At 32.1% G+C, this 25,855-nt stretch overlaps 1 protein-coding gene across 1 annotated transcript in view; it reads right to left on the bottom strand.

The window, feature by feature from the left end:
• Window positions 1-15,696, bottom strand: part of LOC129945025 (uncharacterized) — a 41,096-nt gene extending 25,400 nt beyond the window's left edge. The window contains exons 1-2 of the mRNA XM_056054686.1: window positions 14,775-15,696; window positions 13,182-14,564 (exon numbers count right to left, since the gene is read on the bottom strand). Coding sequence (XP_055910661.1) covers window positions 13,182-14,564; window positions 14,775-15,696 — 2,305 coding nt within the window. The remainder of the gene's footprint in view (window positions 1-13,181; window positions 14,565-14,774) is intronic.
• Window positions 15,697-25,855: the final 10,159 nt, after the last annotated feature.

Below are 25,855 nucleotides of genomic sequence, written 5' to 3'. Positions count from 1 at the left end.
CTATTGAAGAGTGATGAAACGTTTTAGAATTTACCAAAGAGTGCAAAACGACTTTGTGACTTATTCAAAATTTGTATACTTTCATTTCATTTCGAATACTGAGTGTGCTCTAAAAATGAACACCCACGTTATTTGGAGAGATAGCTAATATTACCTTTCAAAATCCTTGAAGCCATCTTCCAGAGTCTATTTCGAACATGTTCACAGATTATGTTAAGACTGTCTTGGAAGATTTTTATTCTGCAAACACGCATTTTCTTATTTCTTCTAACACACAAGTCTGAAGTCAGCTTGCATCACTTAATTTTTCGAATTCTAAAGCCTCTAAACGTAATAATATTAAAAAACTAGATGATTTTTTTAGTCCTGGTCCTGATAGAATACAATTATTTATGTAATTTTTTCATCGTTTCAACAAGTGTCTGATATAATGTTCTTAGTTCCCAGATCTTAGAAATATTCGTACGTTAGTCCATAAACACATAAACACTAAAAACAAAGTTACGGTTTATCGTGCTATAGTGAAATTGACTACTATTCCTGAATTGTTTCAATCTTTCTTCTATTATATGTGAAAAAAAAGTCTACAATTACTTATTTATTACAATTCTCTGCTTTTTGTTTGCTTGAATTCTAAAAACACTCTCAAGTCGATTGCTTCTCTACAGACTTAAGTAAGGCATTTGACAAATTGAGTCTTCTTAATAAATTGGAGTTAATAATTTAAAGTTAATTCTGGTGTACCTTAAGGGAGTCAACTTGGTCCATTGCTGTTTACTTTATTTAAGAACAATTTGCCTTTTGTTTTAAATAATTTCATACCGCTTATCTTTGCAAAAAAATGTTAATTTTGGAAATGGTGAAATAAAAATCGTAGTATTACCCGTGGCATGATGGTTAGTGCGTTGGACTGTCATGCCAGATGTCTTGGGTTCAATCCCTGCATATGCCATCTAGTATTTTTCACGGGTAAAGATTCTTGTAAGAAATTGACAAATTCTCCAAGAGTAATTCTTGCCATGAAAAGTGCTTTCTCAAATTAGCCGTTCGGATTCGGCATATAAACACAGGAATGGTTGAGAGTTGTAAGTAAGGGCCTAGTTCTCAATGGACTGTTGTGTCACCCAATTTATTTTGTTTTGCAATAAAAATCGTTTGATTTTAAATTTTGACTAATGTAAGACAATTTGATTTACACGCAAACTTAATATAATAAACTAGGCGTTGAATTCTTCACTTTTCAATGGAGAGTCCAGTTTTGCTGGCCTTGTAATTGTACTTGAATAAAAATAAACGTTGACTAATTAATTATGTTATACAAAAATCTAACAAACAAACTTTATTTCGTCAAAAGATTTCCCCGAGAGTTCCGTGATGGCAATCTCAAATCTGCAAGCTTTAAATTTAATTTGTTTTGCTATAAGCAATTCAAATTATTTTAGTTATTGTTAAGTTTAGATTTAAGTAAGTATTTTAAAATAAGCGTTAAAATTGTACGTATCTAATAAATATAATATAATATATAATTATTTATAACGCTACAGTTGTGGTCGGTCACTAGGGCGTATATACAATTTTTTAAACTTAATTTTGTTTGTTTTTCTTTTTTTTTGTAAGCTTCAAAAACTTGAACGAAAATAAATAAACTTAAAAGTTAGTGTCTTAATTTATCAATTTATCTATCAATCATTATTTTTTCAACAGAATGTTTGAAAGAAGAATAAAGTTATGTTAATGCCAGATATAGACTTGTGTCAATTTCAGAAACAAAGTAAAGCACTCAACTGAATTAGACCTCAAAACCGATAAACAAACAAAACTAGATGGAATTTTATTCAGAAATTCAACAAAGAAAGAAACCCCACCCACCTCTAAAATATAAATATATACATAATCTATACACTCAAGATCCTTTTTCTTTAAAACGGAGGAAGAGATACAAATGTGTGTGTGTATCATCCCACTTTGTCATTAACAAAAAGAATGTCCTTTCTGATGGTTATAAAACATCCCATTCGAAAATATAAATTACATATTTATTTTTCCCCACACAAATGTGTTCCATATATGAATAAAATAAATAAGACTATAATGCGCTCATAAATCAAATCCGCTCACTTACACTCATGGGACAACTACTGCTGACACAATGGATTGAAATTCCCAAAACAAAAAAAACCGAAAAACCTGAAAGGACATCAGAGAGACTTACCCAGAAAGGAATCCTCCCAAATGGTTAAGCAAAAATCAAAGTTTAAAAGGACACTAGCTATGAGAAGAGAAATTCTTTATTTCCGCATGTGTAGCAACTTGAAATGAAATGTTAGACCTGGTTGTGAGTGAGTATCCTTGTTTTAGTGGTGAACCAAAAATGGGATCCTTCCTTGTTGGTCGTAGAGGTAACCATGATGTTGAATGAAAACCAAATCAAGTTTTTAAATAGAATTTTTGGTTTTGAATTCACCTGACAAACAGCTTTGTGTGTGTGTCGGTGTGTGTATTTATAAGTGTGCTTGTAGCTTTATTTATGTGAATGTTAAGACTTTAAGGGAAATTGAAATCAAAATTGAATTAGCCCCAAATGATGAAACAATTTCATTTTATTTTCCATTAGTTTAGTGTTGTTTTTGTTGCTGTTTGTTGTTTGTTCACACATCATCCGTTGTTGACACAAAAACATTGATCTTAATGCTAACCATTGAAAATTTAAAAAAGGAAACAGGTAAAACGGATAATGGCTTTCACGTCATCATCATCACCATCATCGTCACACGGTTATAAATCCTTTCTGATATGTTTATATTTATCAAAAGAATTTTTATGGAATTTTGGTGTTCTTTTTATGGATGTATCCATAAACTTAATTTATCACTTGCAATCGCAATCCAAGAGGAAAAGGAAACACGAGATAACAAACGAAAAGCAATGTCCTTTAGGATAATAAATGGAGGATAAAAGTGCTTTGATTTGATCAGTTTATTTTTAACGCCATCACGAAAAGAGTGTAGGTTTCTGTCGTGGGAGTACCTTTACTTTTGTGTTGGTCATAGTCTACTTGTTATTGTTATCCTTGATTCAATGTCCTTAAATTATCACTGACGGTGAGGAGGAATGTACAGAGAATGGATATTATGGTTACTCTAGTTGACTAAGTATGGCCAAAAAAAAAATATCCTTTAAGTGCTTGTGGGAGTAGATGATGCGGATATAATAGAAACTCGTCTCTTCCAATAGTTTAGAGATCTTCATTGAAAGGGAGTTGCTGAGATATATTTTTATTTGATAGGTGTTTTTTATAAAAACAAAAAAAATTGAACGAGAACAAATTGCTTGTGAGATAATGGATGACATTGCAGCGTAGGATCTATTGATAAGCTTTATTCCTGTTTTACTAAACCTCGAATCGCATTTTCAAACAGCGCACATAAAGATAAATTTATATATTATGGGTTTTGAAAAGCAATGATTTTCAGATTAAAGAAGGCACCTAAATCTTCTTTTATCAACTATGATATCGCGCAAAGTAACTTTTGACTTAAAACTTTTTTTGACAACGGAACTAGATATGAGGGCATAATGTTATTATAAACACACAAATCATTTGGAGAATTTCTTCCTTTTCGGGTCATTGAAAATCTTGATATACCTTAACAACAAAATAATTTTGCAATGGTTGCTTTAATGTTGAAATGTTTTTAAAAGTTTGTCACTTCAAGAATTTATAAAAGTAATGATACTGCGTCTTTCTGTGAAATTAAAAAGTATTTTGAAGACTTACTTAATGCATTGTAAAAAGTATTAGAACATATATTCATTTTTGGATTTTATTGAAAGCCCAATTAAAACGTAGATTGGAACTCAAATGTCAGCTTCTATATTTCAGGTTTTCAGTTGAAGTATAAACATCATGATTTATAATCATTTTTAGGAATTTTGTTTTAAGTTGGCTTTCCCACACATTTTATTAATAATCACATCCCGTCTGTATATTTGTCTTGCTTAAAAGTTTGTAGGTTTTCGTGTTGGGTTAAAAAAGTTGTTAGTTGAATTATTCTTAAAAATTTTAAATTTACGAACAATATTTTTCATACAAATAAATAGTTTAGTTTGAAACTCTAGTTTTGTTAAATATATTTTTAGTCCAAAACAAATTTTTACCAATTTTAGTAGCATCGCTTAAATTTGTATAAATTGAATGAATGCAATTAATTTGAGAGATATCAAGAACCGAATATCAATTTTTACCAAATTTTCGCACTTTTTTTTGTAGATTATATTTTTTTATGAAAAAAAGGATGGATGGATTTTTATGAACAAAACTACTGAACATCGAAAACAATATTTTCTGTGGAATAAAAAGTTTGAAGAAAATCAATGTTTACCAACTTTTATAATTTTTTTGTTAATGCTTTTATTTTTTGGAAAAAAACTGTCATTTTTCTCAATATTTTCAGAATGTTGGAAATAATATTTCTTGTGAGTTAAAATTATCTAGAAGCCATAATTTCAAAGTTTTGAAAAGATATTTGAGTCGAAAATCAATTTTTACTATTTTTATTCATTTTTTTGTTTAGGTTTTTATTTCTTGTCAAAAAAATGTCAATTTGATTTTTCTTAAAATTTTTCCGAATGTTGAATGTTGAAAAACTATACACTCGATTTTTCTAAAAATTTTACCAGATGTTAAAAATTTTCTTTTTCTTTGCACAAAATTGTTTCGGAGATAAAATCATTTTGTATTCGTAAAACTTTCGAGGTGATAATTTTTTTTTTTATTTATAAGAAACCCGTTAATTGGATTTCTTTCCAAAAATATAATTGTTGGGCATCACGTTACAATATATAATATAAAAATTTATTCAAATCTCTAGCGTTTTTGGTTCGTACACACGCACGAACAGATATCTTTCTAAAAATCTTTTATTTCGACTCTAGGACCTTGAAACGTCGAGAACTGTCAAAATTTTCAATTTGACAAATCGAAACCATTACAATAACTCCCTATGGGAAGTTAATATTAATAACAATATCATGAGAGAGTTACAAAATTTAAAGTCAATATCTTTCTTTGTTCTTAGATCAGCTCCATGGGACAAAAACTTCAACATGTGTTCTAAAAATTAGGCAATAATTATCGACAGAGTAATCGTTGCTGAAAAAGGTTCCTGAAGATAATTGTTGATTATGGTTCTACAGGAACTGGACATATTTTGTTGTTCTGGGTAGAGTGTAAGACTTCTCAACTTCTTTTTCCGTGACATCTGAAAAACATGCCTTGCCATTCAACATCGTTTGGCACCATAAGTTATAGATGAACTTCATGGGAATCGGCTTTTTCATTCCATTCCATTCCATAAATGGAAAGCTGTTTGTTATCAAAATTTTTACCATGATATTCTTGTGAAGACTTATTCCACTTCTTTTCATCACCCTTATCAAATAATCATAGTTGGCTTTTAGATTTTGTATGTACAGAGGTTAGGTAAGGTTAGGTTATAGTGGCTGTCCAAGATGGAGACGGACACACTTAGGCCAGTTTAATGGCCCATTGTGATACCACATGAATCTTGAGGCTTCCTCCTAAGCTCAATGGAACCAGCTTGAGTTCCTTACGAAACGTGAGAGGCTGATTATACCGATATGATTTAGATCGTTTAGATCGTTAAAGAAGAATTCTCCTAGGTAATTCTTGTGTTTTCGAGCTAGAGCAGGGCATGTGCAGAGAAGATGAAGAACCGTTTCTTCCTCTTCCTCGTCCATGCAGCTTCTGCAAAAGTCATTGAGAATACGCCTAGTCTCGTGGCGTGCTTTCCTATTAGACAGTGTCCGGTTATGACACCTATTATTGAGTTTATATACGATCTGCTTATAGAGAGAGCAAGCACCTTGAACGTTTTATATCCAGTGTTGGCCAGATGTTTTTTGTGGCTTGACACGATGAGATGTTGTTTCACCTGGTGCCTGCCCTCCTCGCAGCTTCTTGCATTAGCAACAGTTTACAAGTAGCTATTGGTATGCCAGTACTTGCCAAACGTGGTAGGATGGGCTGTACTGTACCGTTCCTGGCGAGTTCATCTGCCTTACAGTTACCTTATGTACAGAGAAATTGTACCAAATTCGACAGAGATGTAGAGAGACATAGTTTGGAGTTGGACCTAAAGTATAACTTTCACTAGTATCTCGCCAAAAGATATTCCTCCTTGGAGTACATAAAAAATTTCATCAATCAATAAAGCAAAAAGTAATGGACTTAAAATGAAGCCTTGGGGAACCCTTCACGATGTCTCATTCCATACTGCTGGACTCGATGAAACAAGAAAAATAAATTATTTCGTCAGGAATCTCCGGGAGATTCCTAGCGTCGAAAGCTTGTACATCAGAGCTTGTCTATTTACATATACATTTTTCTTTTTATTAAAAAACTTTTTAGCGACACGTTTCATCGTTGAGAAACCCACCTGAAAACCGTATGAGATATACTTAAAGGGTTTCTGTCTTCGATCCATTTTTGTAAGCCTTTCATAGAATATTGAAGTAAGTAGCTTCCTGTAACTGCTTATACTAGAAATTCCTTCATAATTTTCTGCTAGGTTTGCATTTCCTCATTTGTAAATTGAGAAGATAACTGTCTTGTTCGTGTAGTGTGGAGCTTAAGACTCGGTAAATAATTTGTTAAAGTATACGATAGCACTCTTATATTCGTTTCCAGACTCACAACCTTCCTCTTCGGATGTGGAACTAAAAATAAATAAATTGGGTGGCGCGACAGTCCATTGAGAACCAAGGCCTAGTGACTTACAACTCTCAACCATTCCTGTGTGCGAGCAATGTTGTCAGGAATGGAGGGGACCTACAGTTTATATGCCGACTCCGAACGGCTAATTTTGAGAAAGCACTTTTTCATGACAATAGTTACTCTTGGAGAAGTTGTCAATTCCTCGCAAGAGGCAGTACCCGTGAAAAGATTTTAGATGGCATAGGCAGGGATCGAACCCAAGACCTCTAGCATGACAGTCCAACGCACTAACCATCATGCCACGGGTACATGTGGAACTGCAACAGCAAAATATGATTAGCTCATTAAACTCCGACCTTCACACCATTGTACAATGGGGAATAAAAAATCGTGTGCAATTTAATACTTCGAAAACGCAATGCTGTCTTGCATCGTTAAAGCGAGATAAACCCTCTTTGCCACTATCTATGAGTGGCACTCGCATCAACGAACCGGAAAATCTTGACATCCTCGGAATGTGCATCAGCAACCACCCTTTGTGGAGCGATCACATACGCGATGTTGCCAAAAATGCCGCAAGATGTCGTGGTTTTTTGAGACGTTGCAAGAAATTTTTCTCTCCGTCTGATCTGGCTACAATCTACAAAACCTACATACGTCCGAAACTTGAATATGACTCTCATCACTGGGCTGGTGCTCCAGTAACTTATTCAAACCTCTTGGACAGTATTCAAAAAAGAGCTTTTAAAATAATTGGTGACATTAACATCATCAACTCGTTTACATCACTCGAACATCGACACAAGGTTTCTTGCCTCATTCTTTTTTACCATTATTTTAACGGCCTATGCTCTAATGAAATAGCCAGTTGCATTCCTCCCCTTAAACAATTTAACTGTAGTACCCGCGCTTCTAGGAATGCCCATCAGTTTATCCTTGAGTCTAACTTCGGCTGTACTATGAAGTACAGAGATTCTTTTTTTAGCCGTACTACGCGAATGTGAAACGCCTTGCCACGCTCTATCTTTCCCTGTCATTGCAATGTTCAGAAATTTAAAATCAATGTACACCGACACCTCCTATCCAACCCTTCCCTCTTTTAATAATGCTCACACTGTTTCTTTGGCATATTAAAGGTATAAAAAACTCTTTTAGTGTTTGATAATTATAAAAAAAAATACAAACATTTAATTTTTCCATTGATATATACTATTTTTATAGAATTCTACCGAAATTCCATCTATGCCTGGTGCCAGTTCATCAAAAATAACTTTGGGTGGAGCGTAATGGAAAGTATAATGATTAAAGTCAGTCAAAAAAATTTCAAAATGTGCTACTAGTGTCCGCTCCGAAAGTATTCACCTCATTACGTCCACACAGTTCTTGAACATTATTTTAAAATATTTACGAATTTGTACATTCGAATAGTACTTTGTGCTTCTTATTCACTTATAGGAAGATAGTTTTTGAAAAACAGGGCACTTGTATATCGAAATAGTTAAAGATATACTAAGGATAACTTTCGGTGCCTTTAACAATCATAAATGGAATGAATGTTGGTATTATGAGCAAATGGAACAAAGTTTTAATCAGGTTTATTTTTTTTCGCCCAAGTGCTCGATGCTGGTAGATATTTGTTAAGGTGATCATTGCTGTCTTTCCACTTAAGTTTTTGAAACTTACTTCTGAACTTTTCTTAGTACCTTCATTCAAAAACATAACTTCAACTTGTATCAGTAGGTACGCTACACCAACTATGATGTTTGCTAATAATTTCAGCCTTTCTGTCGATAATGCAAAAATGTCCTTGAGCACTAATAAACGTAAACCCTCCTGAGGTATCTCCTTTAGATGCTTCATTAAGCACAAAAAGTATTGCATTCATTTTATTGAATTTTTCTAAGACTATTACCTTACGTTAAGAACAAAGTTAACCATAGAATGAAACTATTTTGAAGTCAATACCTTCATTTAATCACGGGATATCGAGAATCGGACATCAACTTATCCCAATTTTGTGCAGTATTTTGTATTTATTTTATTTTCTAAGGATACAATAGAGATAAATTTACATTTGTCGGGATATTTAAATTTGTATGTAAAAATTGACAGTTGGTATTTTATAAACATTTTAATGATGGTTGAAAACTATTTTTTGATTTGAATATCTGTAATTTCTGTCAAGATATTTGAGTCGAGATGTGTTAGAAAAGAAAATTGTCAATTGCTTTTTTCAAAAAGTCTTAAGGTAATTTAACTTTACTTAGTAGGCCTTTATTCTGAATTGATGGATTTTAAAGTTCCAATTATGGGTTTACTAAACTGATTTTCTTATCAATCAAGCTGAAAACCATGTCACGAATGATTTTTATAAGCAAACTTTTCACGAATATAAAAATAGGGATAGGTATCTACTCCCTTGACTCTGCCTGAAAAATCGAATACAATTTTAATTTTTATCAAATTAAATTTTAAGCAAACATAAAAACACACATATGACTAAAATCCTTTGAAGACAAACACTTACACGTTTCAAAGGATACACATTTTATACATTCTTGCTTTAAATTTTATATAGCACAAAACATAGTTAATTTAACATTATTGAAGATCTTAAATACATACAACTATTCATGTATTCCAATATTAGATATTGATTTTTCTCCCAAAAGGTTTCCGTCTTAATTCATTTCATTTTACTTACCTATGCACGCCTTGTCATTAAATCGAAACCTTTAAAAGAGACATTTCTATAAAGCTCATTTATTGTACCGTTCAATTTCAATAACAAACATAATCCAATCAAAAAGTCCCATTTTACTCACTTGAGTAACTTATATTATATTATGGAATAACACAAACACAAACACATCAGAAATTGTTTTCCGACTTGAAATAACAATACAAAACATACATAATACTCATATATATTCTGATTTAGCCCTAAGGATAAAAATCATGTGACTGGTATAACAAGCCTCCTCAATGGCAAAATTAAATTACTTAATTTATGATTCTTTAGTTAACTACCAACAAAAAATTTGAAGCCCCTTGAAAACACAATATATATATTCTTCCATTACATTTCACAACAAGGATTTCCTATATTCGTCTACTACGATGTATACCTATTTAATTCTGTGTCTATATAGCGAAGGAAGCCCTAATGCCAAGCCGACAGGACTCAGGAGTCTATGTCTATACAACTTGAGTCGAGTCGAGTATAATATTCGCCCGACAATGTATACCGTCTTCTCGTTAAATCTTAACAAATGTAAATATGTACTCATTTTGACATCACCAGCCCAACACCACCCAACACAAGCGTCAGACACAGCTAGACCCAGAGAATGGTGTGTCAAACATTTAATTTAAAATTATAATAGTCCTTAAGTTTTGGACCATATTCTCATAACAATAGCTTTTCCATTCAAGAACCGTTAAAAATACATACTATATGCAGAACCTATGAGGTACCTAATCGTATGTACATATATGAACCTAGTTAAGAATAAAAATATGGAATCAGTGATGATTTAATTATTTGATCCTTTAGTCCTGCACTTTTGTGGTTAACTCTTCCGGGTAAAATAATAGTTAACTATTGTGTAAATGTTCGTATACATATTATATGCTATAAAGTCTTTAGTGCTTTTTGCCTAGGAGTATGAATCAAGTGCTTTTCATCGTATAGACGACACAGCCTGGTGAAATTTTAATAACCATACTTCCTTCTGCACTTTCATATTCCTGGCAAAATATGCCCTTATTTTGTTCTTTTCGAAATGGGAGGATATGGATATTGTACAACACCATGACAATGATAAGGATAATCTCTCATTTTGACAAGACTCTGACCACACTCTTATATATGGGTGGTAACTAAATTAAGTGCTTATAGGTAAAGCATATGCATAAGGAGATGTATTTATTGCATATACAATACATCTTAAAATTATTTATGTACATATGTTGGTATGTATATTATGTGTGTGTTTCATATGAATTTAACATGAGGATTTTAGATGCATTTAATGCAAAATTAACAAAGGTAATCTCGTTATGGGTGAGACTTTAAGGATATACACTCACCGTCATTCACTTATGGTTTTAATTTATTCAGATTAGAAAAAGTATTGGAAATTTGCTTTCGTATGTAAACTGATGTCGTTGAAAATTAGTTTTGCCTCTTTTGGATTAAATATCTTGAAAAATTTGCTACAACGGATTTGATAAAACTTCGTAACTAATTAGGTACTATTCTTAAAGCCACTCAAAAAACATTGACATTTTTTGAATTTTTTAAGGCAGCATGCACCAGTCACCAACTCATCTCCAAAATATTATCGATGAGCGGAATTTCAGTATAGTTTCCATAATTCATTAGATAGGGGACCCTGTGAACTCCACCAATTACAGAGGCATCAGTCTCCTGAACATCGCCATCTGATGCCATTCTTCAACAACCTGATAGGTCCTTAACAGGGCGCTTAAGATCAGGAAAGTCCACATTGACCAAATTTTCGCATTACGGCAGATCTTGGAAAAAACTTAAGAACATGAAATCGATACCCATCATCTCTTTATCGATTTTAAAGCCGCGTATGACAGCATCTATAGGGAAGAGCTCTACCGAGCAATGTCCAGTTTTGGCATCCCTGTCAAACTTATCCGTTTGTGCAGAATGGACGATGGAGAATGCACGCTGCTCTACCAAGGACGTAAAAGATCTTACCGCGATGCATTTGATGTCAAAAAAGGTTATAGACAAGGCGATGCACTGTCATGCGACTTCTTCAACATCGTTCTGGAAAGAATTGTGCACAACTCAAACGTCAAAACTATAGAGGCACAATCTTTCAAAGGTCCATCCAATTACTCGGATTCTCCGATGATATTGACATAATTGGAAAATCAAAGCGTGTTGTTAGTTTTTTGGTCAATGAGGGCAAGACCAAGAATGTGGTGTAAGAACATTGAACGACGACGTCACCAATAGACAGCCATAACATTGAGATAGTTAAAGACTTTGTCCACCTAGGCACCACTATTAATTCAGACAACGACACCAGAGCTGAAATCAAATAAAGAGTATCTCTTGCTAGTCGCTGCTTTTTTGGACTTAGAAGGCAATAGAGTAGCAAAGTCCTTTCTCAAGCATCTCAAATCGCCATCTAAAAGACACTCATCATTCTGGTTTCATATATGGGCTGGACCTGCCTATCAAAGAAAGAAGAGAGCGTCTTAGGATGCTCCGAGAGAAAAAATCTTCAGGCCATTTTTTATGGAGAGGGACGGGCAGTAGAGGAAGCTCGCAACTCAAATGGCTTCGCAGGTGAGAGAGGTATTCAACTAACTTGGCGTGCTTAACTGGAGACAACTAGCTATGGACACAGCTGGCTGGAGACATAGACGAGTTTTGGGCATAGATTGAAAATGAACTTTAATCCTCTGTAAGGAGGCTGAGTAATGTACAATAAATTAATCATTATTTAGTATTTTTAAAAAGCTTAAGTGACAATTTAGGTCATTAAATTTTTTAAGAACGCTGTTGTCCAGCAAGCATGGTACTAACTAATTTGGAGAAATAGTTTTGTACATTTTTTGTTTTATTAATTATTATTTAGGAGGTGTTTTGGGTGCGTTTCATGCAGAATCATTTTAAATTGTTTGTGTTCACCAATAACCCAAAGTTTAATGCTTTTGTAATTAACAAAGAGGATAATATTTATAATGAAAAATATAATTATGTTTTATGTTTTTCGAGGAAAGGAAAAACGCTTCAAAAATTTTAATTGCAAAATGCCAAGAACTGAGAAAGCTTGCCAGACAAATTTTATATTTTTTCTACAATAAAACATAATTTATTATGGGTGATTTTTAAGCTATTACCTTTTTGCCAACACTGGTTTAAACAGCTTACACACTTTTCGTGTTTTGTTTCACTGTCAAACATCTTCACTTTGGTCTATAAGTAAGTAAGTAATTCATTTATTGATTTTATAAAGTAATAACATGATTATTACAAAAATGAATTTATAAGCTATGGCATTGCCGTCAGCTCAGTTGGCAATAATATTTTAACAATTTAATTTCTTTTTTTTTTTTTTGGTTTAAGAAGTTTACATTACAATTTTGTTTTAATCAAATTCAGTTATCAATAACATTCTATAATTATATGCACATTTTAAGAATAAATAAAGATTTTTCCAGTTCGGGCCATTTAGCAAATTAACTGTTTCTTGCACCGTTAAATATTTAGCTCCTAAATATTGTTGTCTTTGTACTGCATAAATTGGGCACACTCCAATAAAGTGAAAGCAGTCCTCTTTTGATTTGAGGTTACACAATGTGCAAAACCGATCAAAACTTCCATTATATGGTGCACCGTTTAGCCCAAGGACCTCGCATCTAGTTTTAAATATTAAAGAGATTTGTTGGTAACTATGCGAATCACAAAAATAGTTTTCAGCTTCTAGATTATAGTTGAGTTTTGAGTACAAGAATCTGCTATCCGACTGCTGGGCTTCCGCTACAAGCAACGCTCTCTGATTATCTTCAAACTTTTGTATTGTACGATACAACCGATCTTTTATTGTTATTCTATCGCCGGGAATTATGTTGGTATTTTCTCCATAGACTTCGCCAAGATTTCGCCATTTCTCCATCCACCAATCTTTATTTCGGATTTCATACTGTAGCATTTTCCATACGAGTCGTGATTCGGGGAAGTCGAGTACTTTTAGAATATAGTCGGCTTGTGTTTTAAGAGTACTAGTAAAAATTTTGGGTAAACCTGTTTCTAAGTAAATAGCATAATTTGGAGTTTTTATTGGTAGGTTGAACAATTTTTTGATGAAACTTCTTTGCAGCTTTTCCATTTCTTCAAATTCATCAGTTCCCCATACTTCTGCAGCGTAACACAATGTCGATTTAACGACTGAATCAAAGATTTTGTACTTTGTTGACAGACTAACGTGTTCATTGAACAAAACATTTTTCCAAGTAGAGTTTATAAGTTTCTGGCAAGTTTTAGTTTTTTCTTCAAAATGTGTTTTGAAATCAAGTGTTGTATTAAGCTTTACTCCCAAATAAGTATATTCTCTCACAACATCAAGACGGTTAGTTCCCAAGAACCAATTATAGTTTTGTGTTGGGTTACCCCGATTATTTCTTGAGAAAACCATTACCTTCGATTTATCTGTGTTAATGATAAGTCCCCACTTCTCACAGAATGAAACAAGGCGGTTTATCATCAATTGTAGATTTTGCGGATTTTCAGATAAAATTACCAAATCATCGGCGTACAAAAGAACATTTACTATGGTGCCTGCAATTCTGATTCCACCAGGTAGTTCAGTCACAACATCGTTTATAAAAAGTGCAAATAACAATGCACTAAGTGGGCATCCCTGCTTCACACCACTATCTGTTTCAAACCAATCCGATATATTGTTTCCATCCCAAACAGCAGCATTAGTTCCACAATACATTTCTTTGATGATCTGAATGAATTTGGTAGAAAGTCCGATTTGCGATAACTTGTACAAAAGCGCGTTTCTATGAATGAGATCGAAAGCCGCCTTAAAATCTACAAAAAGTGCGTACACCTTTTTGTTTCTCGCTTGAAAACCTTTCACTATTGCAGTTAGACTAAAAATGTGGTCGATAGTCGAATAGTTTTTTCTGAATCCTGCCTGTAGTTCGGTCATGGTGTTGTTTTCATCAATCCATTTTTCAAGTCTAGCGACTAGAATTCCACAAAAGAGTTTGCCAATGGTGTTCATAAACGATATGCCACGGTAGTTTTCGGCTTTATCTAAAGCGCCTTTTTTGTGTATGGGGAAGATTACAGAGTTTTTAAAAGATTTTGGTACAATAGAGTTCGAAAAAATGTTGTCATACAATTTTTTGAGGTGCAACAGAAATACTGGCGTAGCATTTTTAAAAAATTCGTACGGGATTCCATCTTCTCCCGGTGCCTTTCCATTTTTTGATTTTTTTAAGACATTTTCAATTTCCACCAAAGAGATTTCACAATCCAGAATATCATCGACGATAAGAGGTTCGGCAGTTAAAAAGGTTATGTTTCTTTGATCACGAAGTAGAGTTTGAAAGTACAGTGATAGGTGTGCTGCAGAAACGCCTGTACCTATTTTAAATTTAGAACCATTTATCTCTTTTGTTGCTTTCCAGAATTCTTTTGAGTTTTTAATATTTGCAAGTTGAATAGCTTTGTTGTTTTCCCAGTTGATTTTCTTCACACGACACATATTTTTATAAGAGGTGTTGGCTTCAGCATACCATTTCTTTAAAACTTCGGAATCTGTTTCTCTCCATGCGTGTAATAGAGCAAAGGATTTCTTACGGAACTTCGAGCATTCGGAGTCAAACCACTTTTGCTTGTAAAATTTTTCTCCAGTTGTCATTTTAATTGAAGAAGAACTCCTAATGCATGATATTACTTGCGAAGAGTATTCTTCTACCGACTCTGTGTTCAACACCGTATTTGAAAAAAAGTTGTCTATAGCTTCATGGTATATATTTATTTTTTGTATTTTCCAGTTCATTCTTGGGAGCAAATTAAGAGTTTTTTCGTTTCTTATAGCATTATTAGTCCATTCAATAACTATAGGTAAATGATCGGAATAAGTTTTTGTTTGAACTTCAAACTTGGTTATAAGATCTACCCAGTCGTTATTTACTGCACAATAGTCTATCACAGATTTGCCTTGACCTCCAATGAAAGTATAATGACCTTCTCGATCCCCTTCGGTACAACCATTTAGAATACATAAATCATAGTTTTGAAGAATATCAAGAAGTTTTGTTCCATTTTGATTGTAGACGGTATCTTTGGATGTGCGGTTGTTATAAATGTTGGTAAGGTTTATTTCTTGTAAGACAGTAGTTGCCGTCTGCATGTTTCCTATCCTTGCGTTTAAATCTCCAATTACCATTACGTTTTTACTCGATAAGTGAAATAGTACATTATTTAATTCTTCAGCATCTTCGATCCAGTTATTGCAGTTGATATAAAAAGGTACTATAAACATATTATTCTGTAGTAAATGTTTAACGACAGTATATCCGCATATGTCCACAAAGTCGTATGTTTTTAAGAGTGAAGTTTTGATCCCAAAAAGATTTCCGCCGCTTGCCCGGGCTTTCTTAGCTGTACGTGTTGCTGCTACCCAATGTAATTTATATTGACTAAAGTAGTTTGTAAATTTAATAATATTTTCCTGTGTTATATGTGTCTCGAATAAAAAAAAGATTTGAAAACTTTGTACATATTTAAAAAAATCTACATATAATAATTTATTATTTAAACCTGATATATTATAAGATAAAATATTTTGTAAACTAATAATACTTGAGCTGACGGTTTTTTCATATCAATGTTGAATACTACTATTTCTACTACTTTCTGCTCCGTTCGAAGAAGTTGCCATCACTGATGTTATTTTGCTATTTGCTTGTTGGCTGTTTGACATCAATGTCAGTTTGACAGCTTCGAAATTCAGTTCTCCAAACATTTTTATTAGAACCTGTTCTCCATCATTATTGTTGTGAATTAATTTATTGTTATTTGTTAAATAAAATATATCCTTTCCAATAACTAAAGCATTGTTTTTTAATAAAATTGGTGCATTGGGTTGTTTAGATTTAATAACCTTTCTATAACTTAACAGAATCCGTCGTTTGTGCTGTAGTTGTTTGGTTAGGTCACGCTGGATATAGCAACTTGTGCCTTTCAACTTTGTTGCATTTTTAAGCATTCTCGTTGCCAAGAAACTTGAGCCAGTGGATAGTTTCAATTTAGTGATGGATTGATTTTCGCTTAATTTAATAGCTGGTGGAATTTCGTGTTTATCCTGTGTACCAAGCAAAAGGTCAACTATGCCATCAACTGTTTTTTGTACGTCAATGTCGTTTTTAGGGATGGTTAGAATAACATTACTTGCCTTTAGTTCCCGGTTTTGTGATTCTAGTTCCATTTCTAAATTATTGCAACGGGCTTCAATATGTTGGACTTTTGTTGTTAACTCTTCATTTTGTTTTTTTAATGCGGTTATCTCAGATGACAAGGTTTGGAGGTCATCCTTTGTGGCAAGGTTAACGAGCTTTGTTGTAATCTTCGAATCGATTGAACCATCAATGATTGATTTTATTTTAATTAAATCTGAATCAGAAATTGGCATTTTTGTTGAGGATTTAAATATTTTTGCGGCTGGTTTTGAATTTTCTTCTGAGCTAGATAGGTTCGAGTCTTTAGGTGGCGTTTGACAGCTCTTTCTTTTTTAATCGCTCATAGGACTTTACAAAATTTTACAGCACTCAAATATTTGGGTTTTTTCTTAAATAATTAAGATTTACCTGGTGTAAATGTATTTATCAATAAAATTGGATTGAAAAAATGAATTTTTTGTTTTTATTTTTCAAAAAAAGAAATAAATTTGTATTTGATTTTAAATAGAGCAAAAATAATCACAACCGTTTACTTGCACAGCGTTGCCAACAGTCATAAGAGGCCAATTTGGTCTATAATTTCACCATGAATTGTCTTAAAAACGAACAACGGCTAATCGGGCTATTGTGACTAAATTTCGCACCAAATTTGCACAGTTGGACATTAAACCACCAACACGCTTACGTAGAGTGCGAACTGAAGAAAATATCGCAGCTGTATGGGCCAGTGTTAATATTGACCATAAATTATTGATTCGTTGCCGTTCGCAGCAATTGAGCCCCTGTGACTCAACAATTTGGAAAGCCGAACGTCCAACTGCAAAGTAAAATTTTTGGTGAATGGGCTCTTGCAAAGTTGGCCGAAGATTCCCTTTTTTACCGAAAAATTGTGTTCAGTGGCGAAGCTCATTTTTGTCTCAATTTGTACGTAAATAAGCAGAATTGTCGATTTTGGAGTGAATATCAGAAGCATTGCAAGAGCTACAAATGCATGCAGAAAAAGTGACAGTTTGGTGAGGTTTATGGGCTGATGACATCATTGGACCGTACTTCTTCACAGAAATGCCACACAGCACCCGCAACAATAGACTTATTGAGAGGCAAGTTCGGTGAACATTTTAATTCACGTTCGGGACCGGTCTATTGGCCGCTTAGATCGTGCGAATTAACGCCATAGCCGCCTTTGTGGGGCTATGTTACAGCTCAAGTCTATACAGACAAGCTGCTTCAATTGACGCATTGGAAGACATCATTTGAGCTCTCATGCGTGAGATACCCACCGAAATGTTGGAAAGAGTATGCCAAAATTGGACTTAGAGAATGGGCCATTTGAGGCGCAGTCAAGGTCAATATTTACATGAAATAATCTTCAAACATTAAATTATATCGGCCGTCTTACCGATTCAAATAAAGATTTCATGCATTTTTTTTAATTGTATGTGTTTTTTTTTGAAAAACTTTCCTAAACCTTTTAAAAAGCACCCTTAATGTTGAATTTGTTGGCTTGTTTTTGGCGTATTTTCTGGAAGTCTTTCATCACTATCATTTTCGTAGATCTAATGATGGAAAACAACGTCTAAACAATTACTGTTTTGCGTGAAACTTTTGCAAATATTTTGTGCAAAAATTAGTCAGCAAAACTTAAAAATTGGAGAGAGAAAAATGTTTGTTAAGTTTAGAAGAATCTTTGGTGTGGCACTCACAAATAAAAAAAAAACACATTTTTGTTGATGTGTACAAAATAAACACTTTAAAATATAAGAGGCCAATACGATAGGTTTTGAATTCCTATTAAAATACAAAAAAAATATACAGATAGATGTGCATATATATGTAGAAAGACTATAACAACCATATCGTTAATACTTGATCCAATAAGATTTCGAATAATTAAGGTCCAATCACATCCCCAGCCCGAAAACTACGCCAAACAGTGAAAAGTTGAGGAAAGAGAAGCTTTTAAATAATTATTCTTGAGTTTATCAAGCCCAAATGAGACAATTCTACTTATAAATGTAGCCTCCGAGGAGAAAATGGAGTCAATTATGAAAGATACAATGTTGATGGTTATCAAATAGCTTAAATTCCGGTGTTGACTGAACATTAGAAGCCTTAAGACCTTTTGCGAAATGGAGTGTAATATTGTTTTTGGAATTGCTTATTTTGAAATATCGACGAGGAATTTAGAATCCTGAGTTTTTGTCAATAGAACCTGCTAGAGATGGCAAATCTCTTAGATATTCTTGAGGGACTCACACAAATTCTTCGTAAGACTATACTTGTTTCAATAACTAAAATGTATCCACAACTTTTCCAAATAAGTTAATGACGTACTTTTTTCTTTTATTCAAATGTGACAACTGCGCAAAATAGTGAGCTACTTAAAATTAAACGTACCATTAAAAAGCTCTATTATAACAACTTTATTGATATTAAAATACTTTATTTTTCTAAACACTATCATAACCTTATAACTTTAAAAAACGTATTTATTGATTGTGAGGTAGTGGATTCATTGCCTATACTGAATTTAGTACCAGGTTTTGAAAGCCGGCAATTGGTATGAAGCCTTACTCTTACTGTTCTTAACAACATATCCTATGTAGCACTATATGTATATCACATTTTGCGGATCTAGTCTATTTTTGTTAAGTTGAATTCGGTTAAAATTTGTTTAACTTTTTTAAAAAAGGTATATTTAATTGCACTTTTACAATGGGTTTTGATTGTCCTAATTCAAATTCGACTTCAAAAATTATGTATTACGTCACGATTTTGCGACATTACTTTTTAAAATTCACAAAAATACGTATATAAGGCTTTTTGAGGCTATGAAGTAGTTTTTATTTGGCAATAAAAACCGTGATGGTTTTTCAAGTTTTCAGTTCCTTTATTCAACATTCAGTTAAAATATTTTTAACATTTTGTACAATATTTAAAGAATCTGCATAAGCTTTTAGATTCCACTTAAACGGTTTTTCACAGAATATGTCAAAAGGGTTTGAAACTAAATGTTGTTCTTTTAACGAATTTATTGTCTGAACAATTCTAAAAATATAAAAAAGTTAATATCAAAATTTGGATTTTAAACAAGCATTAAAATTTAAGTCCAGAACGTATATCTCAAAACTATGGAAACATCAAATTGATGGTTTCTTTCAAAACTTCATACAGAATCGAATAAAGACTTAAAACTTTAATTTCCAGAAACTAAGTAGGATACTAAAATCATTTAAGTTGCATTAAGAATACTTTGCAAAATCATCATTTAATTTATTGTTGGGAGATATCTTGAAGTTGATTTTGGGTAACTTATTTAAAGAGGAATTCTTTAAGAACCTGATGTGATATTAATATTTTAAGGTGAAATTCTAATTAATGACATCCTAATCATTCAAAAAAATATTGTTTTTTTGTTCTTCCGAAAAAAAGACGTAATTTTGTCGATCAGTGTTATTTTTATTTTTTTTTTTACAAACGAACCCTTAATCAAGGAGAGAATTTAAATGCTTACATAAACCTACATCGCAATAAAATAAATTTATATGAAAAAAAGATTGTTTTAATCAAGTGACGCAGAATGTACAAAACGTGTCCCTTAAACAAATATTCAGTCAAAACCCATCCAAAAGCCGCATTTGAATTAGTTTTGTTCTGATGTTGAAAGGACTCGTTGATTTTGCAATCTTCAATCTGCAAGAGTATAATATGCATCCGTAAGCTGTAACGGGAGAGAATATGGTTAGAGTATTCTACATGCAACAAAGCCACATTTGAATGCAGTAAGCACACTTTGAATAAGACAGAGAGACACTTACTCAAAAATATATGAATTTGTGGTCGGTACTAGAAATCAACTCTTATTTTCTCTCACGCTCACCTTTTAGAAAAGAATTGATTTTTCATCCTTTGTTGTTTTAGTCATAGAAAAGCAAGAACCTAGAAAAAAAACCTTTTGTGTGAAAAATTTTAATATCTTTGAGGATGTACTAACCTTTCTCTTCTTTTCTAAAAGTAGGTTGTGCCTTGAAACAACCTAAAAAGGACAACTTGCAAACTCAAATAAAATATGGATAATCATAGATTTTATTTTTTGAATTGCGGCACCAATTTTTCACAAGCATCAGCCCTTAAGGGAATTAAGTATCTGTATACAAAAAGCTACCATCGAAATCCCTGCTGAATCTTAAGTTTATTTCTCACGGTGAAATGAATTCTCAAGTCCAAGTCCCAACACAAGACATCATTAGGTGCTCTACAGCAGTGTTTGGTATTTATTTTTATTTTCTTCCTTTTTTGCGTCCTCGGTGAGAAAGCGGTTGGTTGGACTGTGACTGTGACTGTGACTGTAATGTAGAGTAAATTAGTGAAAAAGGCAAACGTGCTAACGGACGAATCTTTAATTGGTATTACGATTATACGACAAAAATTTCACTATCTCCATCTCTTTCATTTGCACTCAGACTCACTATAAATAACATCAGTGTTGGTTTTGGTCCTTCGAGCCGGATAGCGCTGAGATGGTTGCTGCTTGGATTTTGTTGATTTATTTGAGTTTTATGAGAGTTCTTTTTTTCAAGTAAAAATATACTTATAAAGTGAACTGTGTACAGGGGGAGCGTGAAGGGAACGGGCAGAAGCTTGCAATTAATTTGTAATTAAAAACAAGCCATAGAATGCTGAAATGCTGATACAACAGGGAGTGTTTTACAATGCTTGATTGTACTTAATGCTATATTACAATGACAAATAAAGCCGAAACTAGAGTGATGTTGTTAATGTCTTCTCTAAATGGTGGTTACTTGGATGACATAAACTTTGTAATTAAAAGTGTGTATATATTTCGATATTTTGAAAAAGCTACATTTGATGTGGCGTGGCTTTGTTTTCCGTATACACAGATACGAATACTTGTATACAGAGAAGTGGGAATTTAGATTTTGAATTGATGTTTTTGTGAGGAAATTAATTGATTGCAATCACGGTTAATTGAATTTTATGAACTTTAATAAGAGATTTTATTTCATATCGTTTGATTAATTGATGAACATAATTCCTTAGTATTCAAAAACCTATTAAATTCAAAATTTCAATAATTGTTTATTTACATATTTTAAAATTAAGTTCAAAATATGCGAACTTTTGTTTGCTTAAGAATGATTTTTTATTTTTATATAAAATAAAAATAGGCTGAGTTGCGACTCACACTGATTGGCCAAATTGTTTTGCTTAAAAGTTTGTAGGTTTTCGAGTTCTGTTCAGTTAAACTATTCTAAAAAATTTTAAAAAAACTAACAATATTTTGCATATGGTGAAATTTTGATTTCAAAATCTATTTTTGTTTTGATTTTAAAATCTATTTTTGTTACCGAGATTTTAAGTCTTTACCCAATTTTTAAAAGTATTTGAAGCATTTCGTAAAAGCTTTTATTTCGTATGTAAACAAATACAAATTGGATAAATAAAATTAATTTTAAGTCAATATCTTCAATCATTCAATTATTCACGAGATATCAAGAACCGAACATCAATTTTTACCAATTTTGCGTACTATTTTTTGTAGATTTAAAAAACAAAATTTTCTATAACTTTCCTGCAAATATTTTTAATCTTTGAAAAAATATATGTTTACCAACTTTTAGTAATGTTCTTTATAGATATTTACTTTTTGTAAAAAAAACTGTCAACTCCATTTTTTTTCAAAATTGTATTGAATATTGAAAGCAATGTTTTTGAAGTCTATATAGCAAATTTTTGTAAAGATATTTGTAAATTTTAGTAATGCTTTTTTTATGTCTCAATTTTTTGTAAAACAAAAATTATTGTCAATTCGATTTTTCTCAATATTTTACCAGATGTTAAAAAAGTTTTTTTTTCGTTGCACGAAATTGTTTTAGAGATAAAATCATTTTTGTTCGTAAAATTTTCGAGGTGACAAATATATTTTTGACAGTTTTAGATTTCAAGAAAAAAAACTTAATTCGATTTTACAATATATGATATGAAATTGGGTTCAAGTCTCTAGCGTTATTGTTTCGTGATATATTTTGGAATAACCAACCTTTTTTAATTGCTATGGTAAAAAAAACTACTCAATTTTTTTGAGAGACTTTTCTGCACTATTATCTATATAACAAAATTTATTTGAAGTCGATATCTCGTCTGTTTTTTGAGCAATGGACGAAATAAAAACCTCGCACGCACAGACATCTTTCTAAAAATATTTTATTTCGACTTTAGTGACCTTGAAACGTCGAGAAATTTCAACGTTTTCAATTTGACACATCGGACCCATTACAATAACTTCCTATGTGAAGTTAAATAAAATGCAGGATTGGGTCGCACGAACTTGCTCCTGTATGCAAAGAGTCTGTTTAAAAAAGTACCTATATAAAATTTAAAAATATATCTTTTGATTTGTCAAAAAAAACCCCGATTCATATCAAGACACAACTCATCCAAATAAAACTCATCCCAGAAACGAAAAATACTTGTAACCATACTTAACGAAAAGAGTTGTTTGTGTATTCAACTAGTTCGTTCAAAGCTTTTTCCTTTGGAAAGCTTTATATTCCAATATGAAATTGGAAGAACCAGGATGGAAAATAAATTGTCTGGTTGAGTAGTTAGACGGGTGTCTAAAACGAATAAGGAATAGTTCATTGGCGTACTCAGCCATGTTTATGATGATAATGAACTAATTTTATATGCATTGGTGATTATTACAATCCAATCACATTCCTTCTTTCCTACAAGTTTATGGTTTTCGTTAAGGTTAAAAAAACAAGCATACGAACAGGTACAAGAAATTGCCATTCATGTGTTGTTTACAATTAGGCTCTTGGGAGTATTGGATTTTAGTTATGAAATGACACGTAAATAGTAGTTGTAGAGGTTGTACATGTAGTACCCGTAGCGTGATGGTTAGTGCGTTGGACTGTTATGCAAGGGTCTTGGGTACAATCCCTGCCTGTGATACCTAACTTTTTCACTGGTACTGCCTCTTGCGAGGAATTAACAAATCCTCTCTAAGAGTAATTCTTGTCATGAAAAGTGCTTTTTCAAATTAGCTGTTCGGATTCGGCATATAAACTGTAGGCCCTTTCCATCTCTGACAACATTACTCGCACACAGGAATGGTTGAGAGTTGTAAGTCACTAGGCCTTGGTTCTTCATGGACTGTTGCGCCACCTAATCTATCTAGAGGTTGTACGTAATACCTAGAGAGTTATAATGTGTAGACGTTGAATAAGTGATTCTAATAGAAAATACATATACATAGATACTCTTTCTGGCCTTTTCTTTAATTTCTACTAAGTATTTATTGTTTAATTTAGTCGAAGTCAAGTAAAAGAATAATATTTTAAATCATATGTACAAAGATACCAAGATATTACTTCTTGATAGACAAGAAACTTTAAAAAAGATTGTTGCTTAAATATATCATATTCGTTAATTCGATGCAGTGGCTTTATAAAAAACCTAAAAAATTACATAAAGATGTGCCAAATTCATTAATTTCTATAAAAGATAGAAATGCTATTACAATTTTGTCAAAATAATGCGCTCTTTCGGGCTCATGCATAGGATTTGCTCGAATGAGATGGGAGGGGGTTACATTTAATGCAGTTTAAATAATTAAAAAAAAAAACTATTTTAAGATTCAAAATTTTACCTGAAAATTAAGTTTATCTTCAAAAATTTAGACGCCATTTTTAAAATCGTTTGAGCGTTTTTTTTAAATTAATTTTGTATACATACAATTTTTCAATTCTGTTCTAAAAATATTTTTGGTCTACCCTTTTTTGAGATATAGAATTTTGAAAAAAAATCAATATTTTTTTAAAAATCCAAACATAAATCCAGTTCATAACTGGAAAGCTGAGAAAGTAAAAAAACAAAACAACGGTTCTATGAGCGGTACCTTTTCTGAGTTTTTCTTTTTAAAAGAAGCCAAGTTTCAAACTAAAATTTTAGAGAAAGTTAAAAAAAAAATCTATCGGTTTGTTTTTTTAGAAAATTCGGAATATCGTTTTTTGACCAAAAAATTGGGGGGCCACTGTTAGTTTTGATCTTTAAAAAAATGCAAAAAGAGGCTGGGATGCGACCCACACTGATAACTTCCCATCCCGTCTGTCGATTTGTCTTGCTTAAAAGTTTGTATATATGTAATCCTATCAATTTTTACCAAATTTGCGTACTATTTTTTGTAGATTTTATTTTTCATAAAAAAACGGACTATTGGATTTTTATATAAAAATTACTGAATATCGAAAACAATATTTTCTGTGAAATAAAATGAGTTTTAAGCCAATATTTTTAATTATTGAAAAGCTATTTGAGTCGAAACTAATTTTTTAACAAGTTTTTGTACTGTTTTTTTTTTTAGAGTTTTATTTTTTGTAAAAAAACTGTCAATTCGATTTTTTTTTTCAAAATTTTATCGAATGTTGAAAACAATATTTCTTATAAGATAAAATTAGTTTGAAGCCAATATTTCAAATTTTTGAAGAGATATTTGAGTCGAAAATCAATTTTTACCAACTTTTGTTAATTTTTTTTTACAGAAACTATTAATTCGATTTTTTTCAAAGTTTTACTGAATGTTAACAACAATATTTTTTTAAAGATAAAACTAGTTCAAAGCCAATATCTGAAAGTTTTGAAAAGATATTTGAGTCGAAAATCAATTTTTACCAACTTTTATACATTTTTTTAGCTTTTTATTTTTGTAAAAAAAACTGTCAATTCGATTTTTCTCAACAATTTCAAGGTTTTGAAAAAGTATTTGAATCGATATTCACTTTTTACCAACTTTGAGTATAATGTTTTTTTTTAGATTTTTATTTTTTATAAAAAAAACTGCTTTCGACTTTTCTCAAAATTTTACCAAATGTCAAAAACATTATCCTTCGTTGCACAAAATTGTTTTGGAGATGAAATCATATTTCAGTCGTAAGATTTTGGAGGTGAAAATTTTTTTCCTTCAGCTTTTTTGATTTATAAAAAAACCGTTAAATGGAACTTTGAAGTTTGAACTCAATCGACCCAATGGTTTAATCTGTAGGAGCGTGGACAGACAGACAAAACAAACCGGACCGAATCACGGGTCGACTTCTCTACCAACGTAATATCATGTTTGATTAA

This window comes from Eupeodes corollae, chromosome 2 (assembly GCF_945859685.1).
Source record: "Eupeodes corollae chromosome 2, idEupCoro1.1, whole genome shotgun sequence".
Taxonomy (NCBI): Eukaryota; Metazoa; Arthropoda; class Insecta; order Diptera; family Syrphidae; genus Eupeodes; species Eupeodes corollae.
The sequence above is the reverse complement of the archived record's forward strand: the minus strand, read 5'-3'. Positions and strand labels throughout refer to the sequence as shown.